The sequence below is a fragment of the Zootoca vivipara genome, chromosome 1 (genome assembly GCF_965207765.1).
Source record: "Zootoca vivipara chromosome 1, rZooViv2.hap1.1, whole genome shotgun sequence".
NCBI classification, from domain to species: domain Eukaryota; kingdom Metazoa; phylum Chordata; class Lepidosauria; order Squamata; family Lacertidae; genus Zootoca; species Zootoca vivipara.
The window spans coordinates 108,073,989-108,093,492 of record NC_142582.1 but is presented as its reverse complement, the minus strand read 5'-3'; the positions used below and the strand labels follow the sequence as shown (position 1 = coordinate 108,093,492).

Here is a 19,504-nt window from a genome sequence, read left to right as displayed (position 1 = left end):
GGGGGCTTTTGGGGCTTAGAAAGGAGAAGGGTCAGTACATTAAAATCAAACCATAAAAACCCATACAAATTAAAATAAGAGGGACCCTATAAGGCATCTGCATGAACAATCAGTAAAACCTGCTCTTTCTTTTTTTGTGTGTGTGTGGCATAAGGGAAAAAAATGCATGTAACTAGGAAGTTCCATCCAGGGACGGCCCTATCGTTAGGCCGAGTGAAGCGACTTCTTCAGGTGGCAAAACCAGGGGGAAGAACAAGCTGCCCCATGGCTGTTCCTCCTGAGCCTCAAGGCTTGCACCTTTATGTATGTAGAGCTGTAGCCTGTACAACACCCCATAACTAGCCAACACAGTCATACCTTGGATCCCAAACGCCTTGGTACTCAGACATTTGGCTCCCAAAGGCCGCAAACTTGGAAGTGAGTGTTCCGGTTTGTGAATGTTCTTTGGAACCTGAACGTCCGACAGGGCTTCAGTGGCTTCTGATTGGCTGCAGGAGCTTCCTGCAGCCAATCAGAAGCTGTGCTTTAGTTTCTGAACATTTTGAAAGTCGAACGGACTTCCGAAACAGATTCTGTTCAACTTCCAAGGTATGACTGTGCTGAAATTAGATCCACCTGCCAGTCCAATCCACTTCTGTACATGGAATGGCAGGTGGGGGGCACTATCTTGCCCTTTGCTACAGGAAGAAAACGGTTTTGGGCTGGCCCTGGTCCCATCAAGCAGTCTTTGTTGCAAGGCAGCCCTTGTCTTTGCAGTTCTGGCCCTCAGCTCAGACTTATGTACATCTTTGGAGTTTGAGCAGAGACAGCTGGCCACAGACGGAAGAGGCTCGCTGCTTATGCAGCCTGCAAATTCTTAAAAGGGCAAATCTGTATGTGCAGCTTGCAGATGTACCTAGTATTCCTCTGATTTCACACATGTTTTGCCTGGCACTCACACTATTGCTGGCATGTTTTAGTGCAATACACTTTGGACCTTCTTATTTCTGTGGAGTTTTGCTCTATGTAGACGCTTTTTTGGAAAAGCCTGCTGGCTTTATTCAGTGGCGTGTCAGCTTCACCTTATCAAGCTTCTCGGAAGAATAAAATATACTGACATTTTTGTTCTGCAACAAACAAACAAAATGCAGGCAGGGATTGCTGTCAGGATGATAAAACTAAAGTCAGCATACATGAGCTGCGTAAACACTGGGGGCAAAAAGAAGGCTTAAAACCATAGCTAAGGAGTAATGTTATACTACTAGATTTTGTTTCTGTCCTCTTGTTTTGGTGAATACCATAAGTACACCAGGCTGCAGTTTTATTCCGTTTTTTCGCTTATCCGTGTTAATCTGAAAATTACCAAATAACTCATCCACAATTACCTTTTGCCCCACTCTTTCTAGGCACTAGACCATGTTATTAAAACTCTGCAACCGAACACTTTTTTTTTTTTTTTTTTGCCTACCCGTTTTCCCCAGCAAAACCTGCTCTTTAACACTGAATAGGAACAAATAGCAATTTGGGTTTTCTGTTGATTGCCATTTGCTCTGATTCAGCGGTAAAAAGTGGGGGGCGGGCTGACACTCAGACACAGTGTTTTAAAGTTCAGACCTGTACTTTGAAACGTGGCACAAAAGGAAGCCTAGATGAATCCAAAGAGGCTCTGTATGCACATGGTGCTTAAGAACATCAAAAAAGCCTCTTGGATCAGGTCAATGGCCCATCTAGTCCAGCATCATGTTCTCACAGTGGCCAGCCAGATGCCTGTAGGAAGCTCTCAAGGAGCATCTGACCACACAAGTATTCTCTCCTCCTGTGGTCTCTAGCAACTGGTATTCAGAAGCATTACTGCCTCTCACTGCTACCATTCTATTGCACTATTTGCTCCTCAAATCACTTCACATCCAATGGAAGGCATTCTTCCATGCACTGAAATGAATGGGAGAGCCTGTGCATGCAGGAAAGCTTGCACATCACAGTGCATAGGTTTTTGGAGCAGGCCAACGGTCTGTACAAACTTACACTTGGGTGAATTGAAACACAGTCAATCAGCACTTCCATATTTAAGGCTGCACTCTGATGCACACTTACATGAGACATAAGCTCTACTGAACACTGTGAGACTTACTTCTGAGTAAACATGCATAGGATTATGCAGTCAATTTCTGTCTGTATACTGGGAGAGGAAATGAAAAAGTCCCTCCATTTACGTAACACTCAGCCCAACACAAAGGGCTCTCACATTTCATTTTAACTCTGCTTTGATCTCAGAAATATAACACAGGGCTTTGTTGGGAGCCACCCAGAGGTAACAAGTCCACCTGGATTGCATAGTGTTGCCAGCCACTAGCTACCTGTGATCAAGCAGATGTCTAGCACAGTTGGGATTAAGCTGAAACAGCTAGGTAGGGCCATTTCACATTTTGGTATTAAAAGAGATGATATAAAGATTTTTGGATGCAGATAAAATGAATTTGGAAACTCAGCTCAAAACGAATCGTTCTAAAACCTCATGGGCTGCTGTCACAAGGATTTTTTCCTCCCTCAGACAATGAAATTTCATAATTGGGTGAATTTTCTGCCTATTTTTTGAAGACAGCAAAGTGGAGTAGGACCACATGACTTCTCTATACTACATTGCATTTTTAACCCATTGGTTTTCGGCTCAAGAAATAACTGCTGTCCCTTAAGTCATCCAGGGATAATGGATAAGAGAAGCTGAACGATAAAGGAAGAGGATGCCTTCTATTTTAAATGCAAATTTACTGACAATCAGTGAAGGGGGTCATAGGAAGTGGCTGGAAGGTTGGTTTATCCAGCTGTTTGCTCCTGAGCCACCTGGGATGGAGGCTTTGCTGCCCAAACTCCCACAGCAATCCTAACACCTGCAATTCTATGCACATAAATTCAACAGTGTTCACTAGAAAACTTACTCTGAGGTAAGTGTGCATGGGAAGGCAGCTAAATTATGTTTCTTCTTTTGGGGTTTTCAGTGTAATATGCAATGGGGAAATTAACCAATCTCCCCCATATCTCTTGAGCTGTTTCACACTTAGAACTCACGGGTCTCAAAGCAGAAGAGAAAGGACCACAGCTCAGTGGCAGAGCACTTGCTTTGCAGAGAATCATAGAGTTGGAAGGCACCCCAAGGGACATCTAGTCCAACTCCCCCTGCAATGTAGAAATCCTGCCCACCACCATGCCTGGGTGGGCTCAAAACACCAACCTTCTGGTTAATAAGACACACTGACCCATTGGTGTGAAACTTAGGGAGATGGCTTGAGGGAGCTGAATGCATTTTCCCTAAAAGCAAAATTATTGGGGGGGGGGCTGGCAGCAGACCAAAATGCTAACAATTTTATAGCATTTAAGAGCGAAAAGAGTGAAAGGAGACACTTCACCAACTTGGGAGTAGTTGAGCAAAGCAAAACACACATTGGCGGTAAAGCCTGGCCTCATTTGATGTTCCTTTCAGTTCTGTGGTTCTGTGGCACGACCCCTATGTTTCCAAAAGGCATCTTTAAGGATGAAGAGGCATTTTTCATTTTGTAGCCGCCTGCTTCATTCACTGATGCCACATCTCAAGGTTCTGTGCCACTGCAATTCATCACCATGGAAGTGGCTTGTGATATTGCCTTCACAACAACTCTGCAGGCGATGGATAAGAGGAGCAGATTGATAAAGGGAAAGAAAGGCTTCTGTTTTAAATGCAAATTTCTTGGCAATCAGCAAAAAGGCAGTGGGTAGTAGAGTTTAATGAGGTCCTAAAAGATTAGCAGAGGAATTTGAATCAATGATTTCTAACTGCTATTTAGAATACTAACTCTGGTGCTTTTAGCCCTTTCTAAATGAAATAGATCGCTTACCGCCAACTTTTTGGGGCAGGGAGCAGGGTTGCAGCTTGGTGTGGTTATGGCGGATCAGGGCCCCTTCCCAGCTCTGGTGTGACTGGGGGAAGAGCGTCACTTCCTCCTTCACTGCACTGAATGCTTGGGCTTGCCTACAGTTGGAACCAATCAGAGAAGCCAGAGGCATGGCCTGATTTTTATGTGACAGGGCTGCCCAAGGTTGAGTGGGTACCCCCGGCAGAGGACCTTGCTATGGAAGGATTCGGCTGCCCTATTTGGGGGCAGGGAGGATTTTGCCTCCAGACAATTAGGCCCATCTGGGTTTTTTGCCTACCTTGTAGTGACTGTCACAACTTGATGGCAGATAAGGCATTGGGCTGGATCCTTAGTCTAAATGGATGGGGGGGGTACCCTCCTCCACTCCAAAAGATCAGGGTATCCCCTTAAAGGGACCCAGTTGGGGTGCATCTGTCCTGTTGCCCCAGATGGGGTACAGATGGGCCATGGCACCCCCTAAATGGTAATCCTGGTGGGGAGATCACTCCAATTTGATGTGCATCATCTGGTGATCCTTAACCTTGATCAACCCTGCCAAAGTAACCAACCAGCAAATGGGCCGGTTGATTCAGGATACACACCCAATGCCTTCACCAAAACCTACTGGCACCTGTAACTAAATGAAGTTGTGGCCTGTTTAATTCCCAGCTGGGTTTTCTGTGTTTCTGTGATGTTATCACAAGCTTATCATGCCTTGGCTCCATCATCTGTGGCTCTACCACTACAACCCTGTAGTAACTGCTTGTAAGCTTGTAAACAGAGCACAAAGTCTGGGTTGTGTGGTTTTGAACAGCCATCCATGTCTCCTTCCCATCTGTTGACTCTGCAACATGTTTGTGGGTTGAAGATGACTACAATGGGAGGATTAGAAAAAGTTGGGGGAAAGAGTCACGGGGTGGGAGAAGGAATAGTCAACGGAAGTTCTTTTGTACTTGCCTCATGACAATGGCTTGATTTGCATCATGTTAACCCAAAGTATGGCTTAGTGGGACTCCATGAATGTGCTGGTTCTCAGAGAGGAGTTCAAAACTGGTTCTCAGAGAGGAGTTCAAACCTGTCCTCCGGGCCTTTTTAGCTCAGTACAGGGTGGTGGCCTAGGCTTGGCTTAGCATGCCATCCAAACCCAGGAGTGTGGTTGTTGTTGTTGAAGATAATAATAATAAACAAATGCATAGATCACTTCACAGCATAAAGTCATTGAAGAAGTTAATGTATCTCCTTTGTAACCATGAACAAATCTTGGCTACAAATCACCACTGAGGAGGAAAGACCACTCTCCAGGGCTAAGTCAAACCACACCGTGCTGAGCTAGACAGCCTGGGGAAGTGCAATTTCCTCCTCAGCAGTCAACATGTTCCCTCATTCATGTTAAGCCATAGTTTGGCTTGGTGTCAAGTGTGAATGCAGCCATTGAATGGATATATTTTGATAATATATTATCAATCAGTAGTGGCTGCTGCAAGAATGTTTATGTTGATATCAGTAGTTAAGCAGGCCAAAACCTTTGGCTTAAAGAGCTTCAATGACAATTGATGGAAGAAAGCAACTCCTCCATTTTCTTAGAACGAACTGTGTACCAACTTATTATTCAATTCATAATGTTATGTTCCTCTAAGTTTATCATGGAACTTCCCAGGTACATGCAAAGCCACAGTGCTTCTCATTACTGCCAGAGCAAGTCCTACCCCTAAAATGCAAGCAGAATATGAGGGGTGGAAGAGAAATGTGAAAGCACCACCCTTGGGTGGCTTTTATTATTATTATTGTATTAATCTGAAACACTTCAGGGTACTATGAACATAACCATCTGATGTTTGGATTTTAGAAATTTTTAATAAAAAAATTAGCCTCTTCAAAATAATAAAATCACCCCCTTTTTAAAACAAAACAAAACAAAAATAAAACAAAAAAGTAATAAGCTTGTCTACGTGTTTCACTTTTAAGGACAGATTCTCATAAAAATCAATTTTGTACACAGAAATTCAATGAAATTCTGTTCTCTATTATAGAAATGCTTAACTCATGGCAAGCTTTGAAATAAAATAAAAATAAAGACTTGGAAGAATTAGTTAAAAATAAAATAGACTGCAGTTGCCTGCTGGATATTAATACTGTCATATCTATCCCACCAGAAGAAAAGCCATCAAACCATCAAAATGTATCTAGGGTCGAAGGGAGATATCGAGTCGGTTTCAAATTGCCACCGTAAATTTTGACCGTTCAGTGGATACATTTTGAAGCATCGCTGCTGCAGGTAACATGGCACAGCTTAGTATTTTGGAATGACTATGCTTTAGTCCTTCTCAAATTGTTTGGGTAAATAGAGTGGGTACACTGCCATGTTAGCCACATTCAAAATCCCATGGGCACATGGAACTTTCATGGCATATTTTCACATCCATCAAGAAGAATTCAATGACAGATATGACAATAGCTGCATGCTGGGTTTTCTTCTTCTTTTTAGTCAGTAGTCCAAACTTTTTAACATGCCAGAATAAATGCCACTTTCCTTCTCCCCACCAGGGCCTGTTCAAAAAACCCCACTACAAATATGTAGCACAATGGTTGGTGACCAACTGAGCAGGTACTGGTTCCAGAACATTTGTTTTCCTTCGAAGATGGCTTCTCCAAATGATGACATATTTGTGTCTTGCTCCTGCCAACTCCATGGGATTGGATGCTTGGCTTTATGCATTTATATCGGATATACAGTTCTACACATATATACATATATCACATATACATATATAGGCGTACATATATATGTATACATTCACACACATATATATATGTAGGCATTGTTAACTGCAAATGAAATAAGGAAAGCAGGCGGAATATAAGACTGACCTGGCTTACCTACACTCTGCTCACATTCAATGAGGTCTTCGTCATCATTAGAACATTCCGCTGAATGGTCTGAGGAAATGAGGTCATCTGTTGTCTGACAAGTGAAACACAAGGAAACAAAAAGGAAGAACCAGTGATCAGACAAAAAGAATGACACTTCCAAGTAGATGAATCTGCAAACAGGAATACAATTGAACATAACTACTAAGTTAAAAGGTAATGGACCCTTGGATGGTTAAGTCCAGTCAAAGGTGACTACGGGGTTGCAGCGCTCATCTCGCTTTCAGGCCGAGGGAGCCGGCGTTTGTCCACAGACAGCTTTCCGGGTCATGTCGCCAGCATGACTAAACCACCTCTGGCACACGGAAAAATCGTTTACCTTCCCGCTGCAGTAATACCTATTTATCTACTTGCTCTGGCATGCTTTTGAACTGCTAGGTTGGCAGGAGCTGAGACAGAGGAACGGGAGCTCACCCTGCCACAGGGATTCAAACCGTTGACCTTCCGATCGGCAATCCCAAGAGGCTCAGTGGTTTAGATGACAGAGCCACCCACATCCTCCCTACTAAGCATAACCATAAGCAACAGAGAAGATGCAAATATTGAGCTATGGAGAATTATTGCCAACTCAACTTGGCTTTGCTGCAGATATTTTGTCATGGCAAATGCCTGGCTTCATATGCCTTTTAATTGTTGCCATTATTTACTTTAACACACATATGCACATCCTACCAGTTGTTGTTTTTTTCAAAAAAAAAATTATGTGGTGCCACACAACATCTCCCATTTGAATTTATAATATTTAATGCTTCTGAAGTGCTTCTGGAGTATTCAAAGTATTTCAGAAACCATTGTGACAACCCTTTAAGTTTGGTCAGAATTAGTACCCCCATATTACAGAATTTCAGAGACATCAACAACACTGCTTGGGGAATGGTAGGGATGGTTGGAATTTTTTTGTTGACAAATAAAAGTTTGGCCCTGTATACACAACATTTGTGTTCTGGAATATTTACTATGCTATTAGGACATAATTTTCTGTTACTAGGTACATTTAGGTAAAATGCACATATTCGATAGAATAAAAATTTGGTTGCAAGTAATATAGATACAATATAATCCTATTATTGGGACACTGCCAGAATGAATCTTTTGTGCAGCTAATCCTTCTGGTCTGAGAAAAATGTTGACTGTGGGCCAAATTACGTGCATGTTAATCATGTGGTTTTCCTGTGAGTACATGATCTTTTTTTCTAAAATAGCCAGTCTGCCCCTGACCCCACACCTGGACATTTGGGGCTGCAGATTGGAGCAAACTGCAGGTTGAGGAAAGGCATGATTTGAATAGGAACCATAGTGGAGGTTCCCTGCTCCCATGTTGGGCAAGGGCTGTAACTAAATGGCCTCGGTCCAGTATGCCTGAAGGAACGTCTCCATCCCCATCGTTCTGCCTGGACACTGAGGTCCAGTACCGAGGGCCTTCGGGCGGTTCCCTCATTGCGAGAAGCCAAGTTGCAGAGAACCAAGCAGAGGGCCTTCTCGGTAGTGGCACCCGCCCTGTGGAACGCCCTCCCATCAGATGTCAAAGAGGACATCTGATTTTTAGAAGACATCTGAAAGACATCAGCTACCAGAGTTTTAGAAGACATCTGAAGGCAGCCCTGTTTAGGGAGGCTTTTAATGTTTAATAGATTATTTTATTTTATTTTTCTGTTGGAAACCACCCAGCTGGGCGGGGTATAAATAATATATTATTATTATTATTATTATTATTATTATTATTATTATTATTATTATTATTATTATAGCTCAGTGGCAGAGCATCTGGTTTGCATGCAGAAGGTCCCAGGTTCAATCTCTGGCATCTCCCAATAAGACTGAAATCCTGAAGAGCTGCTGCCAGCCTGTGTTGGCATTACTGAACTAGATGGACTACCGGTAGATGGACAGTAGTCTTGACTTTGCATAAGGCAGATTCCCATGTTTCTATAGTTTGGCCATGTGCAGTTAAGCTTCTGTTGTTGTTGTTGTTGTTGTTGTTGTTGTTGTTGTTGTTGTTGTTGTTGTTGTTGTTGTTAATAAATTTCTTATATCCCATCCGCATGACTTGGTTGCCCCAGCCACTCTGGGTGGCTTCCAACAAAATGCAGCATCAAACATCAAAAGCTTCCCAAAACAGGGCTGCCTTTAGATGTCTACGAAAAAATTATTTGGTTGTTTAACTTTTTGACTTCTGCGAGGAGGGCATTCCACAGGATGGGTGCAACTACAGCAAAGCCCTTCTGCCTGTTGTTGTTAAGTTGTTTGGTTGTGTCCGACTCTTCATGACCCCATGGACCAGAGCACGTCAGGCACTCCTGTCTTCCACTGCCTCCCGCAGTTTGGTCAAACTCATGTTGGTAGCTTTGAGAACACTGTCCAACCATCTCATCCTCTGCCGTCCCCTTCTCCTAGTGCCCTCAATCTTTCCCAGCATCTGGGTCTTTTCCAGGGAGTCTTCTCTTCTCATGAGGGGGCCAAAGTATTGGAGCCTCAGCTTCAGGATCTGTCCTTCCAGTGAGCACTCAGGGCTGATTTCCTTCAGAATGGATAGGTTTGATCTTCTTGAAGTCCATGGGACTCTCAAGAGTCTCCTCCAGCACCATAATTCAAAAGCATCAATTTTATTGGCGATCAGCCTTCTTTATGGTCCAGCTCTCACTTCCATACATCACTACTGGGGAAACCATAGCTTTAACTATACGGACCTTTGTCAGCAAGGTGATGTCTCTGCTTTTTAAGATGCTGTCTAGGTTTGTCATTGCTTTTCTCCCAAGAAGCAGGCATCTTTTAATTTTGTGACTGCTGTCACCATCTGCAGTGATCATGGAACCCAAGAAAGAAAAATCTCTCACTGCCTCCATTTCTTGAGCTTCAGACCATATTTTGCGCTCTCCTCTTTCACCCTCATTGCAGCAGTCCAAGTGGGAGATAACCAGAGCATGTACCCCTCTGGCGAGACAGTGGCTAGGGAGGAAGGTTCTTAGCTTGATACCAGATAGAGTTGGTAGACACCTGCCCTGGCCAAGGAGTGTACACTGAACAGGGCAGATGTGCCACAATGTTAAATAGGCCAGGCAGAAAATTGCCTTCCAGATACATCCACATAAAGCCAAACACTCAGCCCAGCTAAATGCACAAGGATGGATTCCTCTGCAAGGTTAACAGAATGGTCAGAGCACAGCAGGTAGGGTGGAAGGTCTGGCTCAGAAAAGCTGAAGCCACATCAAGAGCATCTGTGGCCCCAGTGAATTGCAGCACATGTTCCTTACACTTTCCAGCTGATGAACCTTTTTTTTTTGCGGCTGCTCTAATTAATGAGCAGCATGTACCACAGTGTGTTAAGAAGTGTAATGGCATCTCTCCCCAGCAGCAACTCCTTCATGTAATTGGTGCAATTAGTAGAATTACTAACGGAGACCATTAGGGAGATTCTGTGGAAGCCTCTGGACACAGGCTATATGGCTCTTGCACAAGGCTACCAAATCACCCTGCCCTCAGCAACACAAACTCAGAGCTCGCACATGGAATTATTTTCCCTTTCCTATTTCTCTCTTGCAGGCATCAAAGGTGTGTGGTCTCTGTAATAAGAATTCCTGAACTGGAAGGAACCAATACACTGGAAAGAACCAATTTTGAAGTGGCCAGCTTGAGATACCATGCTTGCTCTTTTCAGAACAGTTTTCAGAATCTGCAAATACTGATCACTCAGGAAGAAAGATTAAGGCTAGCTGTACTGATTTGCATCTTCTATGCTTTTAATTATGCATACAGAATGATGTCTGCCTATCTATCTATCTATCTATCTATCTATCTATCTATCTATCATCTATCCCCTATAATCTTTCTGTGTTCTCACCATCTAAATTACAACATATGAGGTAAAGCATATATTGTATTTTATCTTGTCCATGTGTGTGTATACTGATAAATTATTTTCTGATTAATCACTGGGAAAATCAAGTAGACTCAGAATTATGGAGACATGAAATTGGGAGACTAGAACAGATGCATAGCTAAAAGAATTTAACAACCTAAGTGGTAGAATGGCTTGGTACATGGATAATGTTGGGGCAAGGTTTTAAAACAGAGCGTTGATTAATGGTTTTGGTAGGGGCAATCTGACCAATGCCTAAATGAGGAACCTATGGGTAGGAATGGAATACTTTGTTAGGGAACCAGATTTGCTTAGCTGTCAGGAGAAGCAAAGCGAGAAATATGGTGAAAGGTTGTCATCAAGGGGGAAACAGAGGGTGGATCTACACATGGGGGAAACCACTATAAATAACTCATAAATTAAATCATTATAACAAAAGAAAAAACACCTTATGTAAAACACCATAGAAAAGTTTTGTGCTCTACAGTGCCATCTGGTGTTGCTTGTTTATAACACATTTAAAATGCTGGTGGGTTGTTGTTGTTTTAACTAATGTAGCTGAGTTCAGAGGCTCTGGGAAGCCAGTGAGAGACACCCAGAGATGGTAGAGGATAGGGAAAAGGGGATAAAAGGGCAAAGGCTAAGATCAGATGGATACAGAGAAATAGGAGAAACTAGGGGAAGGCCATAGCTCAGTGGTAGAACATCTGCTTTGCTTGCTTAAGGTTTCTAGAGCAATCCCTGGTAGGGCTGGGAATGTCCTCTGTCTGAAGCTCTAGACTAGAGCCATAGTGTAGACAATACTGAGCTAAATGGACCAATGTTCTGACTCCATATAAGGCAGCTTCCTGTGCCTAGAAGAAGGAACTATGTAGGTGTGGGAGACAAGTGAGTAGAGAAAGTGGACCAATACATGAGGTAGCTCACCCAGGTTTGCAAGCTAAAAGACCATTATTCATAAGAACCAATAACTTCTTTTCTTTTTTGTTTTCACTGGTAGGGCTTATATGTCTACATACATAGCAGGTTGAGTATGGTATGACAATGCATTCATTTCTGAAATATTTATATTCAAAATAAAAAAAATTCTTCAGTAGCACCTTAAAGACCAACTAAGTTTATATTTTGGTATGAGCTTTCGTGTGCATGCACACTTCTTCAGGTATCTGCATGCACACGAAAGCTCATACCAAAATATAAACTTAGTTGGTCTTTAAGGTGCTACTGAAGGAATTTTTTTATTTTGCTTCGACTCAGACCAACACGGCTACCTACCTGTAACTATTTATATTCAAGTTTTCTTTAAATATTGGTGGTGGAATTACTCAGTCCTATATTAATGGTTGTAAAACTAAAGGCAGGTATTATAATAAATGCCAATAAAATATGCCCCTAGACAAAACACTTTTCATTTGTCCTCTAAAAGAGCTTTTGCCGCATTTAAAATATTATTTTTATTCTCCCTCTGCTTTGCCATTGTGCTTATTGAAATTGACTTGGTATCAAACTGGAGCAGGAGGAAGCTGAAATGTCTGCATCTAACCTTGAGGATTTATGGACATATTTACCTTCAAATTCCCTCAGTTTCACAGAACTGCCTCTAATGAATTATTGTTTCTGTAATCACCACCTTCTAATTATTCACTCGAAGGGTTTCATCAATCTTGCTTTTGGTGAGGGTCCTGCATCTGTGTTCATTACTATACATCATGGGCATGGCAAGGAAATTCTGAATAGCATGGCGAGATGTGGTGAGGACAATTACATACCCTCTTCCCTTTTCTGACAGCCCAAAGTTGGAATTTATGCTCCATGTCCATATCCTTTGACCCTCTGTTCCACATAAAATGGCTGTCTCTGAAATCTTCCACAGAGAACAATCCCTTTTCGACCACCCCACTCACTCGCTGTGCCATGATTTGATGGGCATTAAGCACAAGATAAAATAAACCCTGCCACAGAACAGGTTTATGAAATTATAAATAACGCATCCAGTGAATGATGGAGTTCTCATTTTTAGTGTGAATGGAAAAGAGAAAGGCCTATAAATATTGCCCTCCCTCAGTCAGAGAAACTGTGCCACAATATGTTCCTGATGGCTGCCTCACATTCTTTTTTTAAAAAAGGGGGGGGGCTTACATTCTCTTAGAAAAAGTTCTCTAAACCCCTCATTCCTGCCCTGACTTGCCTTTGAATTTGGCTTTTTACCTTGCTTTGGAATGAAAATAGCATAGGATCCATACCTCCAAGTGTCCTGGTTTAAGTGGGTCATCCCAGATTGACAGAAGCCACCCCATTTTAGCTCCGGCCACACCAGAGCCTGGGACCCAAAGACGGGCGCAAAACCTACCTTGCCCCTTCGCATCACTACTCTTCCTCCTCCTTCCATTGCAGCAGTAGCAGAAGCTGTTTTCCGGAAATATGTCTGCTGAGCATAGCTGCCAAGTTTTCCCTTTTCTCACGAGGAAGCCTATTCAGCATAAGGGAATTTCCCTTTAAAAAAGGGATAACTTGGCAGCTATGCTGCTGAGGTGGAGGAGGCAGAAGTGGAAGCTGAAGGTAGGAGGTGGGGAGAACAGGTGGGTGGGGTAAGCGAAAGAGTGCAGAGATGGGGCTAGCAGGGAGCGCTACATTCAGGTAGGTAGGTGGGTGAAGGAAGGATCGTCGAGATCAGGCAGGCGGGACAAGAAGGGGTGTCTTCCTTTCCACTTCCAGAATATTGGGACATATTTGGTTGCAGTTCTGCTAAGTCTAGTCCTACTAAGCACCCACATGTTACATTTAATGTTAATTAGAAACTGGGTCCAAATATTTCCTTGGTTGTGCCACGCCACCTGAGCATTCCATTCTGTAAACATCATGCGTATCCTATAAATATCATGCGTATCTGGATACAGATCTTAATGTTCATTAATGTTCTGAAACTGAAGTAGGCAATTGAGACAGGACATCTTAAATGTATCACTCTAGGCAATGTTTGATGACAATGTGGGGATGAGAAAGCAAATGCACACCGTCACACCCCCAACCTTAGGAATTCTGTATTGTGCTGTTAATTGTAGAAGCATAAGGGCCAGTCAGTGGCAATGTGCAGAGAGGTTGGAGGTTGCAAGTAGGAAATGACCTGTTCCAACATGGTGTCCTGGCTCTCTCCTAATCCTACACATCCGTCATATCGACGTTGTTTTCCTTTTCCTTCCCCCGTAGGTTTTACCTGAACAAGAAATTCCAAAACTTCCCTTTAGAACATGGAACTTTGTGGAAATTCTGCTCCCCTCCACTACCAAACTACATTTCAGTTTTGACTTCATTGCAGCTTCTTCCTGCTTTTCTTTCTGTGCTGCAGCCCATGCATCATTTTAAAAGCAGGTAACATCAATGAGCTTATGCTCCTCACCCATCTGACAGCAAGTCTATTCAGAATGTGATGAAATGCTGCTTTTCAATGGAAGGAAGATTCGTGGGAGTTGTTATACAAAGGCTGGCTCCCCCTTTATGTCCCATTGAAAACCATTGAAAAATGGCAACAAATAAGTGATGCCACTGATATGTTAGCAGGCTAATGTGATTTTAGGCTACATTGATGGAAAGTGTTTCCAAGTCATGCCGTGTAATAGTTTATTCTGCAGCTTCATCTGAAGTAGTGCATTTAGTTCTGGTCACCAAACTTAGCATAGGATAAAGACAAACGCCAAGGAGGGTAGTGAATATCACAGTGGTATGGCAAACAAGTCTATGATGAAAATTTGAAAGAATTGTCTAGCCTAGAGAAGAGTAGACTCAGAGGGGATGTGAAAATGTCCTTCAAATACCTGAGCAAACACCCAGGGGAAAAGGACTAGATTTAACAGCCTTAAGTTACAGGAGGGTAGATTTTGGCTGAACATCTTAACCAAAAGAGCAATTTGTCAATGGAACTGGGTACCAGAAACGGTAATTCTGGGATATCATAAGAGCCTAATAAGAGCCTGCTAGATAGGCCAATGGCCTGTCTAGTCCAGCATCCTGTTCTCACAGTGGCCAACCAGATTCCTGTGGGAAACCCTCAAGGAGGATTCAAGCACAAGAGCACTCTCTCCTCCTGCCAGTTTCCGACAACTGGTATTCAGAAGCATTTCTGCCTCTAATTGTGGAGAAAGGGTATAGCCATCATGACCAGTAGCCATCAATAGCTCTCTCCTAGAGAGCCAGTGTGGTGTAGTGGTTAAGAGCGGAAGACTCGTAATCTGGTGAACCGGGTTCGCGTCTCCGCTCCTCCACATGCAGCTGCTGGGTGACTTTGGGCTAGTCACACCTTTTTTGTGCACATTTTTGGGTGGGGGAACTAAATTGCAAAATTTGAAGAAGTGCAAATTTCAAAGGAGAGATGCATTTGCATCCATGCACTGGTTCAGAAAGAATGACTTACATAGGCTCACATTAAAATGCAAACTACGGTAAAGGAATTCCTCCCCATCCTCAAGTCCAGTGTCCTGTTTCCCACAGTGCCCCAAAGGATCTTTCTGCAAAGCCCACAAGCAGGACATAAGTGCAGAAGCTCTCTCCCACTGGTAGCCCACTGGCATTCAGAGATATTGTGGCTCTGATCCAATTTACAATCACAAGGATTATTGATAGTTTTATCTCTAGGAATTTGTCCAACCAAGCTTTACTAAGTTAATGCCACTGTCTGACAAAGTACTTCTTCTAATAGCTAAAATGAACCTCCATGTTGGGAGGCAGTAAACCCCTGAACACTAGGGCTGTTACCTTCATGCCTTGCTTGTAAGTAGTTCAAAGGCATCTGGATTGGAGGCAACATGGTGAATTAGAGAGGCCCTTGCTTTGACCCAGCAGAGCTCTTCTTCTGGGAGGAAAAAAAACAAGCAAACCATTCCCCATTTCTCCAGCTCCTCAACATAGCAGCCAAGAAAAATACCAAGGGCAGAATTCCTGTCATTCACATTTCTCTTTAAGGAAGGCAGTCACTGCAAGAGGTCTCATCATGGGAACAAATTATCTCTTATAAGCCCGGGATCCTGATTAACTGGGAGCCAGTCATTAACCAGCATGCCCTTCATTCACCACATCAACCTGAGTTAACAACAACAAAGGAACTATCACTCCATCCTCTGAAAAACTCCCACCCCTTACATTTCCTGCGTATGTGATCCCTGCTGGACGTAAAAATGGAAACCACACTTGCTGCCAAATTATATCATTAAGTAGGGTTCACAATGGGGCTACCTACTGTAACAAAATAAGCCACTCAATCATTACCACAGCAGACAAGAGATTAAATAACTAGCCACACAAGTTAAAAATGGGGAAGTAAATCAGCCTTTGTTTCTGCACTCCATCTTTGCATCAAGCAAGTCTTGCATCAAGTGTTGCTTTAAAAGGGGGGGGGGAGGTGTGCACCGCAAGCTGGAATTAGCCTTTGGGTGCTACAATTGCAGAACAGAATCAGTAGTTCATTACTGCTGGAAAAGAAAAGCCACCTGCTTCTGGATCACATTGCGTGTCAAGTATTGGATAATTTTTCGTTCTGAGCCCTAAGCATTCAGAAGACAATGGAAAGATGGAAAGTGGGGGCAGGGATGTCAGGCTTTCTGGTGTCCAAAAGGTCCTCCCTTCTGTTTATAGCAGGGAGGACAAGGAAATCTAAATAAGAAGGGACTGCAAAAAAAAGGAGGGAGAAAAAGAAGGGGAGGATTAATCTGTCTGTTGTTCAAGGCACCCTGACAGAGGAAAGAGGAGTATTGAACCACAGCAGCTTAAACCAAACTTCAATGTACCTTCCCAAAAGCAGGAGGGATGTAATGCTATGTGGTGTTCCGCTGATAAGCAAATCCCTCTAAATCCTTTCAATTTATTTCTTGGCCTGAAGAAATTACATATTATTTAGGAGCTAAATAAATAAATAAAACATACATCTCTGGGAATCTAGATTGCTTGTTTATTGATTACACACATTCGTTCTGCCTCTAAAACACACACACACACACACACACACACACACACACACACACACACGGCTGCATCCAAACCGACTTCAAGCTTCTTTCTTTTCTTCTTCAGACATAGCTTAACAGCTCCTGATGTGATTTAGAGCTGGATCATGTTTCACCTACAAGCCGCAAAGGAGGCTATGTGGCTCACTCCTCTCCCCGCCTCCATGACCGCTGTAATGGTTGAATTTAGAACTTATGGATAGCATCTGTAGTGAGATCTGCAGAGACCTAGACAGCTTCTGGGACCTCAGTGCAGTTGATAGCCACATACTGAATGATGCACTTCACTGGCAGAAATGAGAAAAGAAGATGGCAAGAGACTGTAAACAGGGGGTGGGGTGAAGGGAAAGTGATGTTGTGATTATAAGGATGGATTAACAGGTTTATAACTGGTCTGCTGATTTTGGAATTTGCTGGATTGGGGGGGGTGGAGCCGGTAATCGGGGATGTAAGGTTAAATTGAGAATAGTTATAGTTTTAAAAGTGAATGGATTTTGGAAAATGTGAAAATATGGAGGCTTATAGAGGGAGAAAAAAAAATTAGGCACGGGAAGAGAAAATGGGAGTTTGAATTTTCAGTGATTTGAATATTAGATGAAAATGTTAATAATTGATTTATAAGTTGTATAAGATACAAAGGTGTATTTTTATAAAGTAAGAAACTGTTGCAGATGATAAAAAAGGGATGAAAACCGGGGAAGGGGGGGAGGGGAAGCCCATAAAATATGGTTTTTCAACTATGAATGCAAGAAAAATTTTTCTGTTTTGTATTGTTTTTTTTCTTTTTCTTTTTTTTCTTCGCCCTTTCTTTTTCCCCTTTTTTTCCTATTTCTATTTTTCTCTTTTTTTGGTATAACAATAGATGGTTGGATGGATGTCCTCCTGCGTACTGCCCTGGTTTGCTGGAGCTCCCTGGTGGCAGGGGGGGGCTTTGGGGTCAGGGGAGGGGGAGGAGGACAGAAATCCAAGCATAAAATGGACCATTTCTGACTGTTCACAAACATGGGATACTTCTGTGGCAGGGGAGGACCCATGTGGGTGGGTAGGAAGGAGGTGGAAAAGGGGTTTAAGTATGTACCGTTTTTTTGTTTTTTTGTATTTTGTAAAATTAATAAAAAGTATGTTTAAAAAAAAAAGAAATGAGAAAAGAAGATGTGCCACCAAGTTATTCATGCTACTGCTATAACTACTTCTAGGTAATGCTACATAAACCAGCTCTATGTGAGCCGGTGTGATGTTGGAGGTGTGGGAACTGGATTTTGAGCATGGAGTCATAGGGAGAGGTGGCTTCAAAAGCTGGCTTGGAATAGCTTCATAATTTATGGAGCAAATACAGCAGTTTAGCACGACTGAGTCAGGGTTCTCCAATGCAAGTCCTGCTTTAAACTTTGTGTTTTCTGCAGGATGCCAATGGAAAGTCAATATATTTATAGTTTAAAACACACACACACACACACACACACACACACAATCCTGCTTTACTACAAAATCTAGGCTTCCATCTTGGCTTTCAGCCTGAGAATTACACAGGTAGGGGGCTAGAATTCTTATACTGAGATTCCTGGAAAAAGTGGATAGGAAAGCAAAATACAGTGGTGCCTCGCTAGACGAATTTAATTCGTTCCACGGGTCTTTTCTTATAACGAAAAAATTTGTCTAGCGAATCCCATAGGAATGCATTGAATTTTTTTTTTAATTTTTTTTGCCCATAGGAACACATTAATTGAATTGCAATGCATTCCTATGGGAAACCGCGATTCGCTAGACGAAAACGAATTCGTCTATCGAGGCAACCTCCGCTAGAAAAAACCTTTCGTTAAGCGAAAATTTCGTTAAGCAGGGCATTCATTAAGCGAGGCACCACTGTAGATGCTTCAAGTGTGACCCAGGCACATTTATGATCACTAGTGCAACATTCTGCAGCTGAACCCAACAGAGAAGTACTCTCTGGCTAGAAGGGGATTGCAGGGTTGTTGGCCCTGTGACCCCAAGGTTGGTGCTGATCCATGGATCATTGAAAGCTGAAAACATGAGAAAGCCAAAGTCCCAGGACTTGAGCCTTATTCGCTCAGCACAGGGTGGGGTGGGGTGGGGTGGATTTCTGAAAGCCAGAGGCTCATCTAGCCTAAGAACCAGCATCAGCAGCCCTTTCAGTACTCAGCCTCCAGTGGGAGAAATCAGCCTCCCTGCTTGTTGTGCCAGCCCTGTGTTTAATAACTGTGTCAGAAGAATATTTTTCATTTGCAATCTCCTCCTTTGCTGGAAATCAATATGTCGTTTTGCTGGCATGTTTTGCCCCAGTCTCCTGGACATCTTTATTTAGCTTGTCTTTTCTCTCTTCAAGAGGAGGGAACCGTGTTTGATTTTGTTCTCTTATTGATTAGATCGTTCAGAGAGAGAAATAAATAACTAAGTACAGTGCAGTGGCTTTAATGGCCATCTTTTAAGGCTTGGGAGCTCTGTGACGCATTGGCTCCTTTTCTAATGGCTGAATTAAAAGGAACCGAAATCTATAAATTTAGGTCACTGTGCATTAGAAATACATAGGCAGTCATATATGCAGTCTGAACCAGTGTGTACCCTCCCCATGTCTTCATTAATACATCTTGGGCCATACATTTTTAAATAACAGAATTTTCTACCATCTACAACCACTCCCCTTCCTCCAGCTGCGCTGTGATCATAGTGCCAAACACACAATGTGCCCTGTCTTAGTAATGACATTAGAAAGGGCCCTGGGGAAGACAGGCAGTGGTTCTGTTCAGATGATCATATGTTGTCTTAATAAGCTGAGGCATAAATGAGCCTTGTGCCAGCGCACAGAACTACTTTCCTCCCATCGTGTTACCGGTTCAAACGCC

General features: G+C 42.8%; 1 protein-coding gene across 5 annotated transcripts in view; it reads right to left on the bottom strand.

The window, feature by feature from the left end:
* Positions 1 to 19,504, bottom strand: part of NRXN3 (neurexin 3) — an 862,130-nt gene that overhangs the window by 37,385 nt on the left and 805,241 nt on the right. For 3 of the 5 annotated variants that reach the window (XM_088672565.1, XM_088672568.1, XM_088672572.1), the window contains one exon: positions 6,735 to 6,828. In XM_088672565.1, coding sequence (XP_088528691.1) covers positions 6,735 to 6,828 — 94 coding nt within the window. The remainder of the gene's footprint in view (positions 1 to 6,734; positions 6,829 to 19,504) is intronic. The other 2 variants (XM_088672558.1, XM_088672576.1) reach the window with 1 other exon arrangement.